Source organism: Pseudophryne corroboree, chromosome 7 (genome assembly GCF_028390025.1).
Source record: "Pseudophryne corroboree isolate aPseCor3 chromosome 7, aPseCor3.hap2, whole genome shotgun sequence".
In the NCBI taxonomy this organism is placed as follows: Eukaryota; Metazoa; Chordata; class Amphibia; order Anura; family Myobatrachidae; genus Pseudophryne; species Pseudophryne corroboree.
The window spans coordinates 404,280,097-404,301,034 of NC_086450.1; the positions used below are offsets into that span (position 1 = coordinate 404,280,097).

Here is a 20,938-nt window from a genome sequence, read left to right on the forward strand (position 1 = left end):
TGCCCCACATTGCCAGATATGCCCCCACTGAGCCATGTGCCCACAATGCCAGATATGCCCCCACTGAGCCATGTGCCCACAATGCCAGATATGCCCCCATAGTAAAGCTCACCGGAGTGGAGAGCGCAGCGCGCGCTTCTCCTGTCTTCCGCCCTGCTTCTCAGTCTAATCTCCGGCGGTGACGGCAGCGTGTATAGCTCAAATCAGGCGCTGGTCCGCGAGCTCTCATTGGCTAACGAACCGGCACCTGATTGAGCTATACACTCTGCCGTCACTGAGGAGGCAGAGCGGCAGGCAGGAGAGGCGCGGCTTCGGGTGGCTGGGCGGCGGGTCGACTGTTTGGCCACCCCTGCCCTAGGATGTCACCCAATCCTGCAGCCTTTTCAATTTGCTGCAAGAGTTGTTCCTCCTCATGTATGCTAATATCCGACTGTTTGTAGCACGTGCCTATGATTAGTTTTATTGCATCAATACCCCACCTAAGTTTTCAACCCATAGTGACTCCACATTATCTCCAGTCCCCTCGTAGATAACCTCCTTTTTAAGTGTGGTTTAAGAGATGGTTTAAAATAAAGACATACACCTCCTCCTCTTTTGTTAGCCCTGTCCCTCCTGAAAAGAGAATACCCCTCCAAGTTTGCAACCTAGTTGTGAGAGTCATATCAAGATGTTTCTGTAATACCTATATCATACTCGGCCTTTGATGCTAACAATTCCAATTCCCCCATTTTATCTGATAGGCTTCTTGCGTTCCCAAGCATACATTTTAGTTTAGTGTTTCCCTTGTCCGTTTGTCATTTTAAAGGTATCCTATCATTGTTTACAAGTGCCTTCCTAGAGTTACTCTTACTGACTGTTCTCCCTCCCTCCCTCTCCACCCCCATCGTACTTAATGGGTCGATCAGAGAGAATAGTAAGGTGGGCTGTATTGAGTCGTTCTAAACTCCCACCCGTCCCCCCTTTCCCCCGACATAAGTATTTTCCCTTATGCTACGTACATCATTTTCTATATGCTGTAATGATGACCCATAATCGTTGTTAGTTAATGTTTTGGCAATACCTTTGGTAATACCCTTTACAGTACCCATGTAAATACTCTTGCCCTTGCTGGCCGCTCATTCCCTCCTCCCTTCTCCTCCCCCATTTAGTTCATTACCTCCATCCATACCTTTCTCACTGCATGACCCATAGTTTCTAGCCAAATCCTCCCCCCCATGCTCCTAGTTTAAAAGCTCCTCCAACCTTCTAACCATCTCCCCCCCCCCCCACCCAGCACCACACCCCCTCCTCATTCATGTGCAATGCATCGCTACATAAAAGATGGCGCCTGACTGAGAAGTCCGCCCAGTGCGCCAGGAACACAAACCCCTCCTTCCTACACCAGTCTCTAAGCCACACATTTACCTCCCTGATCTCCCTCTGCCTCCCTGGACTAGCGCGTGGCACGGGTAATATTTTGAAGAATATTACCCTAGATGTCCTTTCCTTTAGGGCTGTAACACACTCGCCGGCTTTTGCTGGCCGGGAAAAAGCCAGATGGCTTTTTCCCGTGCCGGTATTGTAATTAACAGTGTAAGGGGTAGGGTCCTTTCACACTGCACGGCCCCGGCCTGGCTGCCAGGTTGCAGCCGGAAATATCCACTGGAAGGTCCGGCTGCCGGGCCGGGGCCGTGCAGTCTTTGAAAGCAGAGAACCGTGTGTGTGAAGGGGAGCTTTCACACACAATTTTTTTTTTTTCAAGCCGTGTCCGCTGCTGCGCACAGCATTACACACGGCTCAAAGCCGTTGTGTGTTAAAGACTCTGCCGGATGGCAAAAAGCCAGACAAAGTTTGTCCGGCTTTTTGCCATCCGGGGAAAACCGGGTAGTGTGTTACAGCCCTTAGTTTCTGGCCTAAGTGCCTATAATCTTTCTTAAGGTGTGTACACACGGTGAGATCAATCTGTAAGATTTTGACTATATACTGTAGGCAAAATCTTATGAAAAGTTAGTGCGTATCTCAAGGTGTTATGGTGTGTACACACGGTGAGATGTTTTCTTACAATTTTGACTGTATAGTCAAAATCGCAAGAAAAATTAGTGCAGATCGCAAGGTGAAAGTCACCTTGCGATCCCGATTCGATCCCGATGCGCGGTCCCGCCAGGTCGGCATCGCAAGAAAAAATAGACTGTGCAGGCAAGTCAATCCTTGCTAGATCGGTAGTCAAAATCTCACATAAGCCAAAATCGTAAGCACACATAGTCCATATCTCAAGAAAAGTTAGTCAAAATCGGTGATGCTGTGCTCCGGGGAGTTCAGGAGAAATCGCAAAGTGAAAATTGAACGTAAGACAGAATCTCAATGTGTGTATGCACCGTTAGGCAGGGCTAGATAGACTGTGCAGGCAAGTCAGTCTTGACTATCTAGTGTACAATCTAGTACAAAGTATAGTCAAAATTGTACCTAGACAAAATCTCAAGCACAGATAGTCAATATCTGTGCTATCTGAGCTCTGGGGGAGTTCAAGGGAAATCGCATAGTCAAAATCGAACATAGCAAGGATCTCACCGTGTACACACCATTAAGGACATCCCACCTACCACTAACTTTGTCATTGGTGCCAACGTGCACCAAGACCGCCGGGTCATTCCCAGCCCCTCCCAACAAACAATCTACCCGGTCCGCGATGTGCCGTACCTGGGCACCCGGGAGACAACAGACCGTACAGCGATCATGATCCCAGTAGTAGATTGCCCCATCTGTCTTCCTGATGATAGAATCCCCTACCACCACAATCTGCCTGGGTACCTCTCTATCTTTCATCCCATCTGTGCCAGGTTTAGCCACTTTCCACATCTAATGGCCCATACACATGGTGAGATTCGGGCTATGCCCGATTCTCACTATGCGACAGGGGCTAGGTCGGCACATAGTCAGTATCGCAAGCACACTCATTATGTGCTTGCGATACTGACTATGTGCGATTTTGGCTAAGTGTCAATTTTGACTATCTCTTCTATAGAGAGAGTCAAAATTTACTTGCCTGCACAGTCTATCTATTCTTGCGATGCCGACTGCGCATCGGCATCGAATCGGGATCTGCACTAACTTGGCAGCAATTGGGACCTCTTTGGCAAAAGTTTAAATATTATATTTTCTCTAACGTCCTAGTGGATGCTGGGGACTCCGTCAGGACCATGGGGATTAGCGGCTCCGCAGGAGACAGGGCACAAAAATAAAGCTTTAGGATCAGGTGGTGTGCACTGGCTCCTCCCCCTATGACCCTCCTCCAAGCCTCAGTTAGGTTTTTGTGCCCGTCCGAGCAGGGTGCAATCTAGGTGGCTCTCCTAAAGAGCTGCTTAGAAAAAGTTTTTAAATTTTTTATTTTCAGTGAGTCCTGCTGGCAACAGGCTCACTGCAACGAGGGACTTAGGGGAGAAGAAGTGAACTCACCTGCGTGCAGGATGGATTGGCTTCTTAGGCTACTGGACACCATTAGCTCCAGAGGGATCGAACACAGGCCCAGCCATGGAGTCCGGTCCCGGAGCCGCGCCGCCGACCCCCTTACAGATGCCGAAAAGCGAAGAGGTCCAGAAACCGGCGGCAGAAGACTTTTCAGTCTTCATGAGGTAGCGCACAGCACTGCAGCTGTGCGCCATTGTTGTCACACACTTCACACCAGCGGTCACGGAGGGTGCAGGGCGCTGCAGGGGGCGCCCTGGGCAGCAATGAGAATACCTTGTTCTGGCTACAAAATACATCACATATAGCCCTTGGGGCTATATGGATGTATTTAACCCCTGCCAGGTCTCACAAACTCCGGAGAAGAGCCCGCCGAAATAGGGGGCGGGGCCTATCTCCTCAGCACACAGTGCCATTTTCCTGCTCAGCTCCGCTGCGAGGAAGGCTCCCAGGACTCTCCCCTGCACTGCACTACAGAAACAGGGTAAAAAAGAGAGGGGGGGGCACTTTTTTTGGCGTTTTTGATATATATTAAGCTGCTATAAGGGAGACAACACTTCTATAGGGTTGTTCCTATATATTTATAGCGCTTGGGTGTGTGCTGGCAAACTCTCCCTCTGTCTCCCCAAAGGGCTAGTGGGGTCCTGTCTTCGATAAGAGCATTCCCTGTGTGTCTGCTGTGTGTCGGTACGTGTGTGTCGACATGTATGAGGACGATGTTGGTGTGGAGGCGGAGCAATTGCCGGTAATGGTGATGTCACCCCCTAGGGAGTCGACACCGGAATGGATGGCTTTATTTATGGAATTACGTGATAATGTCAGCACATTACAAAAATCAGTTGACGACATGAGACGGCCGGCAAACCAGTTAGTACCTGTACAGGCGTCTCAGACACCGTCAGGGGCTGTAAAACGCCCTTTACCTCAGTCGGTCGACACAGACCCAGACACGGACACCGAATCTAGTGTCGACGGTGAAGAAACAAACGTATTTTCCAGTAGGGCCACACGTTATATGATCACGGCAATGAAGGAGGCTTTACATATCTCTGATACTGCATGTACCACAAAAAGGGGTATTATGTGGGGTCTGAAAAAACTACCTGTAGTTTTTCCTGAATCAGACGAATTGAATGAAGTGTGTGATGAAGCGTGGGTTAACCCCGATAGAAAACTGCTAATTTCAAAGAAGTTATTGGCATTATATCCTTTCCCGCCAGAGGTTAGGGCGCGCTGGGAAACACCCCCTAGGGTGGATAAGGCGCTCACACGCTTATCAAAACAAGTGGCGTTACCGTCTCCTGAAATGGCCGCCCTCAAGGATCCAGCGGATAGGAGGCTGGAAACTACCCTGAAAAGTATATACACTCATACTGGTGTTATACTGCGACCAGCCATCGCCTCTGCATGGATGTGCAGTGCTGGGGTGGTTTGGTCGGATTCCCTGACTGAAAATATTGATACCCTGGATAGGGACAGTATTTTACTGACTATAGAGCATTTAAAGGATGCATTTCTATATATGCGAGATGCACAGAGGGATATTTGCACTCTGGCATCGAGAGTAAGTGCGATGTCCATATCTGCCAGAAGAAGTTTATGGACGCGACAATGGTCAGGTGATGCGGATTCCAAACGGCATATGGAAGTATTGCCGTATAAGGGGGAGGAATTATTTGGGGTCGGTCTATCGGATTTGGTGGCCACGGCAACAGCCGGGAAATCCACCTTTTTACCTCAGGTCCCCTCCCAACAGAAAAAGACACCGTCTTTTCAGCCGCAGTCCTTTCGTTCCTATAGGAACAAGCGGGCGAAAGGACAGTCCTATTTGCCCCGAGGCAAAGGAAAGGGTAAGAGAGTGCACCAAGCAGCTTCTTCCCAGGAGCAGAAGCCCCCCCCCGGCTTCTGCAAAGCCCTCAGCATGACGTTGGGGCTTTACAAGCGGACTCAGGGGCGGTGGGGGGTCGACTCAAGAATTTCAGCGCACAGTGGGCTCACTCACAGGTGGACACCTGGATCCTGCAGATAATATCTCAGGGTTACAGGTTGGAATTCGAGAAGTCTCCCCCTCGCCGGTTCCTAAAGTCTGCTCTGCCAACGTCTCCCTCAGACAGGGCGACGGTATTGGAAGCCATTCACAAGCTGTATTCTCAGCAGGTGATAGTCAAGGTACCCCTCCTACAACAGGGAAAGGGGTATTATTCCACACTATTTGTGGTACCGAAGCCGGACGGCTCGGTAAGACCTATTCTAAATCTGAAATCTTTGAACCTGTACATACAAAAATTCAAGTTCAAGATGGAGTCACTCAGAGCAGTGATAGCGAATCTGGAAGAAGGGGACTTTATGGTGTCCCTGGACATCAAGGATGCTTACCTGCATGTCCCAATTTGCCCTTCACATCAAGGGTACCTCAGGTTCGTGGTGCAAAACTGTCATTATCAGTTTCAGACGCTGCCGTTTGGATTGTCCACGGCACCTCGGGTCTTTACCAAGGTAATGGCCGAAATGATGTTTCTTCTACGAAGAAAAGGCGTATTAATTATCCCTTACTTGGACGATCTCCTGATAAGGGCAAGGTCCAGGGAACAGCTGGGGGACGTAGTAGCACTAACCCAAATAGTGCTGCAACAGCACGGGTGGATTCTGAATTTTCCAAAATCTCAATTGACCCCGACGACACGTCTGCTGTTCCTGGGAATGATTCTGGACACGGTTCAGAAAAAGGTGTTTCTTCCGGAGGAGAAAGCCAAGGAGTTATCCGAACTTGTCAGGAACCTCCTAAAACCAGGGAAAGTGTCTGTGCATCAATGCACAAGAGTCCTGGGAAAGATGGTGGCTTCTTACGAAGCGATTCCATTCGGCATATTCCACGCACGAACTTTTCAGTGGGATCTGCTGGACAAATGGTCCGGATCGCATCTGCAGATGCATCAGCGGATAACCTTGTCGCCACGGACAAGGGTGTCTCTTCTGTGGTGGTTGCAGAGTGCTCATCTGTTAGAGGGCCGCAGATTCGGCATACAGGACTGGGTCCTGGTGACCACGGATGCCAGTCTGAGAGGCTGGGGAGCGGTCACACAGGGAAGAAACTTCCAGGGAGTATGGTCAAACCTGGAGATGTCTCTTCACATAAATATACTGGAGCTAAGAGCGATTTACAATGCTCTAAGCCTGGCAAAACCCCTGCTTCAGGGTCAGCCGGTGTTGATCCAGTCGGACAACATCACGGCAGTCGCCCACGTAAACAGACAGGGCGGCACAAGAAGCAGGAGAGCAATGGCAGAAGCTGCAAGGATTCTTCGCTGGGCGGAAGATCATGTGATAGCACTGTCAGCAGTGTTCATTCCGGGAGTGGACAACTGGGAAGCAGACTTCCTCAGCAGACACGATCTACACCCGGGAGAGTGGGGACTTCATCCAGAAGTCTTCCACATGATTATGAACCGTTGGGAAAAACCAAAGGTGGACATGATGGCGTCTCGCCTCAACAAAAAACTGGACAGGTATTGCGCCAGGTCAAGAGACCCTCAGGCAATAGCTGTGGACGCTCTGGTAACGCCGTGGGTGTTCCAGTCAGTGTATGTGTTTCCTCCTCTGCCTCTCATACCAAAAGTACTGAGAATTATACGGCAAAGGGGAGTAAGAACGATACTCGTGGCTCCGGATTGGCCAAGAAGAACTTGGTACCCGGAACTTCAGGAGATGCTCACGGAAGATCCGTGGCCTCTACCTCTAAGACGGGACCTGCTTCAGCAGGGACCGTGTCTATTCCAAGACTTACCGCGGCTGCGTTTGACGGCATGGCGGTTGAACGCCGAATTCTAAGGGAAAAAGGCATTCCAGAAGAGGTCATTCCTACACTGGTAAAAGCCAGGAAGGAGGTGACTGCACAACATTATCACCGCATTTGGAGAAAATATGTTGCGTGGTGTGAGGCCAGGAAGGCCCCCACGGAGGAATTTCAATTGGGTCGATTCCTACATTTCCTGCAAACAGGATTGTCTATGGGCCTCAAGTTGGGGTCCATTAAGGTTCAAATTTCGGCCCTGTCGATTTTCTTCCAGAAAGAATTGGCTTCAGTTCCTGAAGTCCAGACTTTTGTAAAAGGAGTACTACATATACTGCCCCCGGTTGTGCCCCCAGTGGCTCCGTGGGACCTTAATGTAGTTTTGGATTTTCTCAAATCCCATTGGTTTGAGCCACTCAAATCGGCGGATTTGAAATATCTTACATGGAAAGTAACCATGCTACTGGCCCTGGCTTCAGCCAGGAGAGTGTCAGAATTGGCGGCTTTATCGTATAAAAGCCCATATCTGATTTTCCATTCGGACAGGGCAGAACTGCGGACGCGTCCTCATTTTCTGCCTAAGGTGGTGTCAGCGTTTCACCTGAACCAGCCTATTGTGGTGCCTGCGGCTACTAGCGATTTGGAGGATTCCAAGTTGCTGGACGTTGTCAGGGCATTGAAAATATATATTTCAAGGACGGCTGGAGTCAGAAAATCTGACTCGCTGTTTATACTGTATGCACCCAACAAGCTGGGTGCTCCTGCTTCTAAGCAGACGATTGCTCGTTGGATTTGTAGCACAATTCAACTTGCACATTCTGTGGCAGGCCTGCCACAGCCTAAATCTGTCAAGGCCCATTCCACAAGGAAGGTGGGCTCATCCTGGGCGGCTGCCCGAGGGGTCTCGGCATTACAACTCTGCCGAGCAGCTACGTGGTCGGGGGAGAACACGTTTGTAAAATTCTACAAATTTGATACCCTGGCTAAAGAGGACCTGGAGTTCTCTCATTCGGTGCTGCAGAGTCATCCGCACTCTCCCGCCCGTTTGGGAGCTTTGGTATAATCCCCATGGTCCTGACGGAGTCCCCAGCATCCACTAGGACGTTAGAGAAAATAAGATTTTACTTACCGATAAATCTATTTCTCGTAGTCCGTAGTGGATGCTGGGCGCCCATCCGAAGTGCGGATTGTCTGCAATACTTGTACATAGTTATTGTTACAAAGAAATCGGGTTGTTATTGTTGTGAGCCGTCTGTTCAGAGGCTCCTACGTTGTCATACTGTTAACTGGGTTCAGATCACAAGTTGTACGGTGTGATTGGTGTGGCTGGTATGAGTCTTACCCGGGATTCAAAATCCTTCCTTATTGTGTACGCTCGTCCGGGCACAGTATCCTAACTGAGGCTTGGAGGAGGGTCATAGGGGGAGCAGCCAGTGCACACCACCTGATCCTAAAGCTTTATTTTTGTGCCCTGTCTCCTGCGTAGCCGCTAATCCCCATGGTCCTGACGGAGTCCCCAGCATCCACTACGGACTACGAGAAATAGATTTATCGGTAAGTAAAATCTTATTTTTTACATCTATTTAGCAGCCTCAGTGCTGTTAAGGCCTGTTTTTTCCTGGGGCCCCTCCAACATGAAATTCTGATTTAGTGGGTGGCATTTGTTGGGAGGACCAGAGTTGGCTGGTTTAAACCAAATGTGGTTAGAAAAAAACAAAAAAAACCTCTATTTAAAAAATAAATTAAATACATTATTATGCTGTGACTACAGGCATGGCGTGGTGACTACTATACAAAAAAACTAGTGTTTTTATTCAAAATGTCTGCCAGTGGCATGCCCAGTGCTCATACTTGACGTTTTGTGTTTCTCTGAAAAGTGTTTTTTGCACTTTACATTTTGTTACTCTTCAGATTTATATAATTTTAAGTATGTAGTAGGCTAATGCTTAGCATTAACTTGTTCTTATTTTCTTAATTTCATCTATATCTGAAGTGTACTTTATGTTTATTTACATATATTCAGATGTAAAGTCAACAAAGAGAAAGGAGAACTCTGGTGTTGGGGCATATTCAGATGTAATAGGAATGATGTAATAAAATGGTTTTATTGAAAGATGTAAAATCCTATTAAAGCCTAATAAATTTGGATTGTTTATTATTATTATTATCCTCCTTTATTTATATGGCGCCACAAGGGTTCCGCAGTACCCAATTACAGAGTACATATGAGCATAATCAAAATGGGAAAACAGTGACTTACAGTTGAAGACAATATAGGGCAAGTACAGGGTAACTAAACATAATTACATCAGTAGACGACACTGAGATAAGTATCAAGGTGGCCGAAAACTGCAGGATTTGGGCATCTGAGGATTATTAAAGTAAGAAAAGGATTAACACATGAGGGAAGAGGGCCCTACTCGTGAGAGCTTACATTCTAAGGGGAGGGGTAGACAGACGGGTGACACAGACGGGGTACATAGAGAGCGTGGAACAGAGGGTTAGGATGAGATTTGGCTGGGTTTGGTAAAGAAGTGTGTCTTAAGAGCCCGTTTGAAGTTTTGTAGAGAGGTGGAGAATCTGAGGGGGAGAGGTAAAGAATTCCAGAGAAATGGAGCAGCACGTGAAAAATCTTGAAGATAGGCGTGGGAGGAAGTAATCAGAAGACAGGAGAGTTGGCGTGCATTAGCAGAGCGAAGAGGACGGGCGGGAGAGTAAAGGGAGATAAGGTTAGAGATGTAAATGGGAGAGGAGTGGGTGAGTGCTTTGTAAGTGAGTGTGAGAAGTTTGAATTGGATTCTGAAAGGGAAGGGAAGCCAGTGAAGGGCTTGTAGGAGAGGGGAGGTCGACGTAGTGCGTTTGGTGAGGAAGATGTTTGAAAACATAGAATCCTTGAACACTCATGTTTCAAACACATAGCAATGTTTCACAGTATTAATATAATAATCAGGATTCAGTTTGTTTGTTACGCGAAAACATTCACGCAAACTGGTTAAAAAAAAATTTTTTAAGTGTTTTTTTCCCCCCCTCCAACCATGGGGAGGAGTATTCACAAAATGCAGTCTCTTGGCTGCAGCATATGCATATGATTGGTTCTTATGATGTCCTCTCTAAATCCTTTTCAGCAGTTGCTATGAGAAATTGAACCGCTGCCGCCGCTATCTGTTCCTCCTTACTTTTTGTTATTTCTTTTTTTTAAAGAAGAATCTTTTATTTATTTTTTCATTCTGTTCCTTGCAACATGCTCACAAGCTATTTAGTACTTGTCCCTTTTAACCCTTAAGGGCCCTACTCACTGGCCGACCCGCCGCCGAGCTGCCCGACGGCGGATACGGCCGACGAGCGACCCGGCGGCGGGGGGGCAGTGACGGGGGGAGTGAAGTTTCTTCACTCCCCCCGTCACGCGGCTGCATTTAAGTGCAGGCAAATATGGACGAGATCGTCCATATTGGCCTGCATGCACAGCCTACGGGAGACCAGCGATGAACGAGCGCGGGGCCGCACATCGTTCATCGCTGGAGTCTCCACACTGAAAGATATGAACGAGTTCTCGTTCATTTATGAACGAGATCGTTCATATCTTTCAAAAAAACGGCCAGTGTGTAGGGCCTATTACACTCCTCTATCTCCCACCCCAACACTCCCCACCGTGTTGATCAAAAATGTAGGAGATGCACTACCATAGGGTAATGTGGGTATATTCTTTTTCCTTGTATTTATTGTTTTTCTCCATCAAAATTCCTACTTTAAAAAATACAAAGATAGTGTCTTGAAGCACAAATTGAGGAACACATGGAAATTGAACAGCATAGTGCTGAGAAAATGGACTGTGGGCTGATTGTAGCTGAAAGCTTTGGCTGTAAAGGACATGGCATTACGACACCAAGCTGACAGCCACCAATTACTGTCTCTGCAGCCGCCGTTCCCTCTAATGCCAGCGTGCAAACACCCGGCAGAGCTGTAATAAGACTTCTTTAGGATTCTATACATCATACATCTCCAGCTAATCGTTCCAGTTTGGAAGCTATTAGCTTTGTGGCGTTTCTGTTTTGTTTAATGTGTATGTGTCTCATTCAGACAAGACAGGGTGGAAAGCGCCAATATAAACATGTTTGACGTTGCATGTGCGGTTAGCTTGTTGTTAGAAAAGCTTAGAAGTACAGCGGTTTCAATATAACATGATGGCGCCAGAAATTTTGCTGCAAACCCTGGTTCAGTTCCACTTGTAGTCTTGGGTCAAATTTACTAAGCAATGGTTTTGCTGGGGGTTCATGGGTTTACACATTGCCGGCAGACTGAAGCCCACCATGTATTATTATTCAGCCATTTGATGGTCGAGTAAATCATAGATGTCCATTTGTTTCGCAGCGGTTTTATGGTAGTTTTGGTAATAACGCAATTACATTGCTGCATCTGTCTGGCCGATTAGAAGAATGCTCATAAGGAGGCACATATTGTACTGTAACGTTAATAATTCCCACATAAGGGAAATACTATTTTATTAGGGCAAAATCCAATCTCTAATGCAGAGGTTCTCAAACACGTTCCTCAAGGCACCCCAACGGTCCAGGTTTTAGGTATATCCATGGCTCAGCACAGATTGCTAAATCAAACTGACTGAGGTGCTCATTAAGACACCTGTGGCTAAGCATGGATATACTTAAAACCTGGACTGTTGGGGTGCCGAGCTTATCTAGTTAATCAAAAAAGGAATCACAATACACTTATGAGTGCAGTCATTAAGTAATGAATATGGAGGCAGATAAAATTGATAATTCTCTTATTGGGGTAAATAGGATTTGGTTAAGATATTGGTAAAAAAATATATGTATAGTAAAAGCAATATTAATAATAAAGGGGTAATATTGATTACAAATATTTTTATGATGGTGGGCAACATTTAAGATTTTATGGCTATATAATTGGTACCCTCATTGTAATAAATGTAGCTTCTTCATAAAATAAATAAAAACACCCCAAACACCACATTTGTAAACACCAACATTAAACCTGCTGCTTAGTAAGTCTGGGGTCCATACTTGTAATGGTAAAAACAGCAATGGTCGTCCTAAATGTAATATGTTTCCCTAATGTATCCTAAATGTAATCAGGAGGATCTTAAATGGAAATTCCACTCTGCAAAATATGCTGTGGATGGCTAGCTGTGTGCATATTGGCCAATTACGGTGATGCCGACATTGCAGCTTTGCCTCTGTGGGTGCAAGATAAAATTTGAGACTCTGGTAGGACATGATGTGCCCTTCTGGAGGGTAACATTGTGTCAATGTTGGGAATTTAGTTCTCCCCAGATCTTCTATTTTTGCTCTTATGATTTCCTTAGAGAGGCTGCAAATTTGGAATTGTTGGGGGGTCACTGTCCTACCAGAATTCCATTCCCTCTTTGTGAATTCTCCAGGCAGTGTTCTCTGTAGAATTGTATATATTTTTATATTTTGTTGCACAGCGTTTAAGGAAAATGTGGAAGTCTTGTTGGAGGAAACCTCATCCCTCTGCTAGGTTTAGGAAGCTGAGAACACCGTTCATGTGGAATCCTGGAGCAGAAATTACTTTACTTTTTTCTTTTGAATACGGACTACATTGCATTTGATCTCTAATAAGAAATGGTCTATGGGCTCACATATCTGCAACATAAATAGTTGTTTGTCTTTTTTTTTTCCACAGACCATTGTATCCAGAAATGCTCTTCAGTATCGCGGCACTTCTCAACATGATGCCCAAGAGTTCCTGCTCTGGCTTCTGGACCGTGTCCATGAAGATTTAAACATCGTTGTCAAGCACAAGCCTCGGGTGCGTATCCCGACCATTTTGCAGTGTTACTTACAGAAATTGTCTCTGTTTGGGAGAACGGTATATGCTGCATTAAAAAAAAAAAAACAGAGCTTGTTTCTGCATAAGATTTCATGGGGTATATGCAATTCCGGGCGAATTGCGGCAATTTTTCGCCCGTTTTTAAATTCGACACAATTCGACCGGCGAATTCCGGCCGGCGGGTGCCGGAATTCGACATATTCAATAAAAAACGGATTCGACAGTCCCGCTGTCGAAAAACGGACCAATTGACGGATTTTGAATCGACTTTTCAGATGGTACAAAAAACGGTAAAAAACCCGAAAAAAAATGCGTGGGGTCCCCCCTCCTAAGTATAACCAGCCTCGGGCTCTTTGAGCCGGTCCTGGTTGCAAAAATACGGGGAAAAAATGACAGGGGATTCCCCGTATTTTTTGTACCAGCACCGGGCTCCACTAGCTGGACAGATAATGCCACAGCCGGGGGACACTTTTATACCACTCCCTGCGGCCGTGGCATTAAATACCCAACTAGTCACCCCTGGAAGGGGTACCCTGGAGGAGTGGGGACCCCTTCAATCAAGGGGTCCCCCCCCAGCCACCCAAGGGCCAGGGGTGAAGCCCGAGGCTGTCCCCCCCATCCAAGGGCTGCGGATGGGGGGCTGATAGCCATGTGTAAAAATGAATGAATATTGTTTTTTGCAGAAGAACTACAAGTCCCAGCAATCCTCCCCCGCAAGCTGGTACTTGAAGAACCACAAGTACCAGCATGCGGGGGGGGGGGGGGGGGGGGGGGGGCGCTGGTACCTGTAGTTCTTCTGCAAAAAAAATACCCAAATAAAAACAGGACACGCACACCGTGAAAATACAACTTTATTTCACACATGCCGACACATACATACTTACCTATGTTGACACGCCGACTGCCACGTCTCCAAGGTCGAAGAATCTGGGGTACCTGAAAATAAAATTATATACTCGCCTAAATCCAGTGTCCTGTGATATTTGTGATCCACGTACTTGGCAAAACAAAAAAAACGCATACCCGATCCACACGGACTGAAAGGGGTCCCATGTTTACACATGGGACCCCTTTCCCCGAATGCAGAGACCCCCCGTGACTGCTGTCACAGAGGGTCCCTTCAGCCAATCAGGGAGCGCCACGTCGTGGCACTCTCCTGATTGGCTGTATGCGCGTCTGAGCTGTCAGACGCGCATCGCACAGCCCCCTCCATTATCTTCAATGGTGGGAACTTTGCGGTCAGCGGTGAGGTCACCGGTAACCCCACCGCTGATCGCAAAGTTCCCACCATTGAAACTAATGGAGGTGCTGTGCGATGCGCTGTCTGCCAGCTCAGACGCGCATAGGGAATCAGGAGAGTGCCAGGACGTGTCGCTCCCTGATTGCCTGAAGGGACCCTCTGTGACAGGAGTCACAGGGGGTCTCAGCATTCGGGGAAAGGGGTCCCATGTGTAAACATGGGACCCCTTTCAGTCCGTGTGGATCGGGTAAATGCGTTTTTTTATTTTGCCAAGTACGTGGATTACAAATATCACTGGACACTGGATTTAGGTGAGTATAATTTTATTTTCAGGCACACCCCATGGATTCTACTTGGACAAGTGGACCGAACGTCGTGTCAACATAGGTAAGTATGTGTGTGTGTCGACATGTATGTAATAAAGTTGTACTTTCAAGGTGTGCGTGTCCTGTTTTTATTTGGGTATTTTTTTTGCAGTAGAACTACAGGTACCAGCGGGCCCGTTTCCCCCCCCGCATGCTGGTACTTGTGGTTCTCCAAGTACCAGCTTGCTGGGGAGGCTTGCTGGGACTTGTAGTTCTTCTGCAAAAACAAAACAAAACAATATTCTTTCATTTTACTCAAGGCTATCAGCCCCCCATCCGCAGCCCTTGGATGGGGGGGGGCAGCCTCGGGCTTCACCCCTGGCCCTTGGGTGGCTGGGGGGGGGACCCCTTGATTTAAGGGGTTCCCACTCCTCCAGGGTACCCCGGCCAGGGGTGACTAGTTGGGTATGTAATGCCAGGGCCGCAGGGACCAGTATAAAAGTGTCCCCCGGCTGTGGCATTATGTACCTGGCTAGTGGAGCCCGGTGCTGGTTTCAAAAATACGGGGGACCCCTACGCTTTTTGTCCCCCGTATTTTTGGAAACAGGACCAGGCGCAGAGCCCGGTGCTGGTTGATTAAATATGGGGGAACCCCTGTCATTTCCCCCCCCATATTTTTTCAACCAGGACCGGCTCAAAGAGCCCGAGGCTGGTTATGCTTAGGAGGGGGGACCCCACGCAATTTTTTTTCGGGTTTTTAACCCATTCCATAAAAAAATAAAATAAAAATATATATAAATAATACTTGTGCCTCCTAAATAGACAAACCAAGTACCTAATCCCTTCTAATATGAATAGATATGCTATTAGAAATAAAAAAAACACACAAAAAAACATGGTTTTAAATTTTTTATTACATTCCGCCAGCAAAGTGAGGCGGATTGAAAATGACGAATTTACTGTCAAAAAGCACTGTTGTCGAATTTACATTCTTCAATTGAATATACTTTTGTCGAAAAGCCGCATTTGTACCATTGCAGAAATGTCGAATTTGTCAAATGTCGAATTTCAAAAAGTCGAATTTGAAAAGTCCGTTTTTTTGACGAAAAGTACTGTATTGCATTGTCGAATTTTTTGGGGGGCGAAAAAGTCCTGTTTTTTTACATTTTCGGGAATTCGACCGCAATTGCATATACCCCATATATATGCTGCATTTAAAAAAAAAAACAGAGCTTGTTTCTCCATAAGATTTCATGTCTGCTATGTTCATTTCTAGTCTGATCAGGAATCTGTTTCTTCTGCAAAAGTGTTTTGCAAATAAGATTCTAAAGCAAATTTTCATATAGAATTAATAATCTGTTTCGCAACTACATGTGAATAGGTTTCAGAACTGAGAAACCTATTAAGTTAATGTTTTGCCAGCTTCTAGATGTGGTGGGAGATATGTTATGGTAAGGGTAGTAGCCTTTGGCATTCGTTGGTTGAAAAAATGTGGAGCAAAAGCCCCATTGCTTTTGCCTATCACATTGACCTTGATTTGATTTGTTCGTGGACCAATAAACCTGCAGCATGCAATTTGGGAAGCACTTGGTTACAGTGCATTCTGCCAAACCCTTATTTATATATTAATGTCATTTAGGCGAAGCATAACCCAAGACACATTCGTTTTAGCACTGTAAAGTTAAACCAATATATAGTGACATGGAATTCTGTATTGATTGGGCAACACTTGAACTGAATCTTATGTATTTAGCTCAGTGACTTGTTTGGGTCGTTAAGAGTCTCTCTTTATAATTATATGTACTCTAGAACTGTTGTTCGCGCTTATTTTTTGTTTCCTGTTACTAGAACTAGGCTAAACCAGTGGTTCCCAAACTATGGGTGGTATTCAATTGATTTCGCCTCCTTTTCGACGGAAAGGATTCAACATTTCAGTATTCAATTAGTGGCCAAATCCGACAGGATTTGGCCGTTCTCGACAATGTCAATCCGACTTTTTTTAATGTCACTTTGACATTGTTGAAAATGGGGCTAAAACCTGTCGGATTTTGCTGCGATTCAGACAAAACACGTGGATCCACTGCTAATTTGCCGATCCACATGTTTTCCGACAAGTCAAAATTGCCGACCTGTCGGAAAAACGGCAGCCCAATAGAATAGGTCAGAACACTATTCGGCCTAAAAAAGTCGGAAACGTATGTCTTTCCGACAAGAAGGCTGTTCCGACTTGAATTGAGCACTTCCCTATGTCTTTAATGCACCTTTGCAGTCAAGGCTTTTAAGGATGTGCATGGCTGAAAACAGATGGTAAATTCAAATTGACTGAGGTACTAATTAAGTCACCTGTGCCCAAGCATGGTTATCCTTAAAGCCTGGACCGTTAGGGTGCCTTGAGGACTAAGTTTGGAACCCCTGGGCTAATCACGATATTAATGTGGTGCTGTTGTATTAGCGCTTCATAAATACAGTAGATTACTATATGTAGAGTGGGTGATGTAGAGCGCAAAGTTTGGGTAGCTGTAATGTTGAAGGGCTATCTGATAAAGAGATGGTTGGTTTATGATGAGATAACGGTGAAGTACGATTTATTTTCATAACGGAAGGATTTGGTTTTCTATGTTAAATAGTAGCTGACTGAAATGCTCTTATGATTGCAGCCGCCAGTGGAAGAAGATTTGACCGGAGAGGGGCCTCCTTTCCCAACCAGCGGAACTTTTGTTCAGGAACTTTTCCAAGCTCAGTATAGGTAACCTTGCATCACGCCCAACGTTGGTCTGTTTTGCTTTACTAATTTTTAATGCAACTTACAGAAAGGTCTGTTTTAACCGGGATGATACCGGCGCTTGGGATGCTGGTGGTCTGAGTACTGACAGCGGCATCCCGATGTGCAGGATCCCGACATCTGGAAGGTAAGTATGCTAACCCTCCTCTTCTACCCCCCTAACCCTCCCTTCCCACAGTGTGATCCTAACCGTGTCCCCACCCATCCCGCAGCCTAGCCTTCCCCGGTGCTACCTAAACACCCCCTCCCCTCTCAGCCTAAACCTAATGCTGTCCTTAAGGAGCCTTACTTACGTTGGGAATTCTGGCGCTGGCATTTTGATCCATGTCTGGATCCTTGCGTTGACATTCTGACCAGTGTTGGGATACCTGCGTCTGTATTCCAGCCGCTGGCTTCCCGAATGCCAGTATGCTGACCGAAACCCATTTTAACCAAAGTAATCTTTTTGTTACAATATTTTGTTTAAACACCTGCGGTGGGATGTAATGGAGTCTAATTATGCTTGAGGAGTGGGATGCCGGCTGATATGTGATTTTTTTTTTTTTTTTTAAAGGGTCAATCACTTACAAGGCAAAATCATGCTTTGTAAGTGATTGCCCCTTCAAAAAAAAGTCAGAGATCGTCCGGTATCCCAGGCAAACTTGAATTCCATGACATCCTGCTAACTGTCTTCTTTCCCAGCAGTTATCCGGTTGTTTATGTAGTTTCTAATGCATTGTCTTTTGGTGTTACTGTTGCCTCTTCCCCCATAGGTCCTCCTTGACGTGCCCTCATTGTCAGAAACAGAGTAACACTTTTGACCCTTTCCTCTGCATCTCTCTGCCAATCCCCTTGCCTCATACACGGTAAGAACAGGCTGCAAAGATTAACACGCTCCTCAGCCTTAGCTCGCGGCTGGAGAACCGATGCTGATTCTGATTACAGCTTTGTATTATAATTACAGAATGACTCATCTGACATCCCTCCCTTTATGAAAGTTGTAGACCTTCATTGTGCTTTCTCATCTGTCAGTCGGCATGTAGTTTACAAACAGGTCCAACCTACCTACTTGACTTCCATTAGTTTTATAACATTGCAGAGTGGTATATAGTACGGTCTGTAAAGGCAACACATTGTATATTTTATTGTTTTAATTAAAAAAAAAAAAAAAGTGATCTACACTTCTTATAGCTACAGCCTACCACCGGTGATGTTAGAGCATGCTAAGACTGTGGCTGCCATGTTAAGTTCCCCAGCAGTTGGAGGGGCTGGAAGTTGCCTATAGGTGGGTACACACAGAGATGTGTGCTGCGCGATCTGTCGCAGACCGCTCAGCACACATCTCTCCCCCCACTCAGCACATGCATGCCAAATCTAGAACTGGCGCCCCTACACACGGAGCAATGTGTTCTTAATTGCTTAAAAATTAGGTGAACATCGCTCCATGTGTACCCCCCTTATCTGTTGAAAGAAGGAACTCGGACCCAAATCCTCAGTGTTTTGCATGAAGCTACCCTCAGAAACAAAATGTAGGGCTCTGTTATTACTCTGTGCTGCCTATTGGTTATGGGTTTGGGTTTTTTTTTTATTGTATATTGTTTTGTGTTTTTCTGCACCATTCTTTATTATGTCTAACACCAACCTTTCTATAAAGTTCTGGAACTTTTCATAAATGCTTCTTTTTGTCTTTTTATTGGCCACACAGTGATATGAATGATGGTTTTAATTTGAATGTTCTTTATGAACATTTGACGAGGTTTGTTTGTTTTTTGTCTTGTGTTTTTGGGTGAGGGTTTAAAGACCCAACATTAGAGGCAGGCAACACTGTGTACTATGCAGTGGTTCCCAAACTTTCTTGAACAGCTGCACCCTTGAGTATTAGCATGTTTTGCATGGCGCCTCGAGGCACCACGTTTCTATCTGTCGTCCTTGGGTTCAGTTATGTGGTGCTTGACATGGTTGCACTTCTGTTTGTCCACATGTTATGTTTGGCAGCCACCAGTACTGGTTTTGCCAATCGCATATATAATTGAATTTGGTTTTGGACCACCGACCTGTGGCTATGGCACCTAGTTTGGGACCACTGTACTACAGAAGCTATTAAAAAACTGCTACCTGACCATACATTCTGGTCATTGTAGATGAACAATGCACAAGTGCCAGCAGATAGGATACAAGGAGACATGAGAGATTCTGTAATACGACTGCCCAAGTTTCATCTACATATGCCTGTGCTGACTCTCAATGTGGGACTCTCCAGACACTGGGAGACCTCTGAGGTCTGATGACAGCAGATCAATATAAATGAGCTTTACTCTTATTTGCTGCCAGGCTGCCCCTGTACGTTTAAGTCTCGCTGCCTAAGAGAACAGGCAAGTAAAGATGCATAGGTTGTACAGGGGGGAAGAGGGGATGTTTTGCTAAAGGCTTGAGGCAGTGGTAATGTCTTACTACAGACCTGGTTGTGTAGGGGTGTTGGTAAAGAGGTGGGGGGGGGGGGGGGGGGAGGGGATGTGTAACTACATGGATGAAAGAGGCCACGTGTCTTACAGGAGGAGGGAGCATGGCATATGCTCTCTGTAATGATCACATTCATTACCTGGGACGGGCAGACCTTTTTGGTGGCACAGCTTCGCTTATGCATTTTACATGTTTCAGTAAGTTACATTTTATTGTGGCTCCTTTAAATTTGTAGATTTTGTGTCTCCCACTGGGAAATCAGTGGCTGTAGATTGCATCTAGCGCATAGTTGTCCTACAGACTGTCCCACTACAGTGGTCCAGCACCAGGTGGTCATGTCTCCAACCAGCGCTACAGTCACACACTGTCGTTTGGTTTGAACTGAATAGCGTAAATAGCTTTTTGTACAGTTCAGCCGCCAGTGTCACTATCAAATACAACTGGATAAATGACCTCTACACGCCTGTAAAACAGATGCGTTCAGTTTCAGTCTTATAGAATCTGTGTCTCACCTGTGACCTTCATGTCTCATTACAGGCCTTTATATGTGACCGTAGTTTATCAGGGGAAGTGCTCTCACTGTATGCGCATTGGTGTTGCTGTACCCCTCTCTGGCAATGTGGTGCGGTTACGGGAAGCCATATCAATGGAGACAAAGATTCCCACAGACCAGGTAATTCAGTTTCAGTAGCCATTTCTTATTTACTTTACTATAGTGTAAATGTACCAGAACCTTTGCAGTTAGATTTAAAAATAAGTTTTATATTTAAGATTTATTTCTGTTTTCTTATACTGGCTGCCTATTTTTATTGCCTTATCCATAGTAATTGTAATCTGTCTACTCTAATGTATTGAAGTGTAGTCACATGAAGAAAGCAAAGACACATTATCAATTTTGTAATTGATTTGAGTCAATTCTAAGCTCTAATTAGCTTCTTCTCTTGACTCATGTTTTAACCTATTAAGCCGGATACACACTGGGAGGTATGTCGTCTGATCTGGCGGATGGCACTTATACAGTATATCGCTCAGAGCGGTGCGTTTCGTGCAGAATGTATGCCCGATATGCAGCCGCCCGCGTTCATTGTCAGGTTTAATGAAAAGCTGATTAT

At 46.0% G+C, this 20,938-nt stretch overlaps 1 protein-coding gene across 2 annotated transcripts in view; it reads left to right on the plus strand.

The window, feature by feature from the left end:
• Positions 1 to 20,938, plus strand: part of USP31 (ubiquitin specific peptidase 31) — a 118,444-nt gene that overhangs the window by 27,072 nt on the left and 70,434 nt on the right. For both annotated transcript variants that reach the window (XM_063934658.1, XM_063934657.1), the window contains exons 2-5: positions 12,914 to 13,039; positions 17,263 to 17,351; positions 18,140 to 18,232; positions 20,364 to 20,499. In XM_063934658.1, the coding sequence (XP_063790728.1) occupies positions 12,914 to 13,039; positions 17,263 to 17,351; positions 18,140 to 18,232; positions 20,364 to 20,499 (444 nt within the window). The remainder of the gene's footprint in view (positions 1 to 12,913; positions 13,040 to 17,262; positions 17,352 to 18,139; positions 18,233 to 20,363; positions 20,500 to 20,938) is intronic.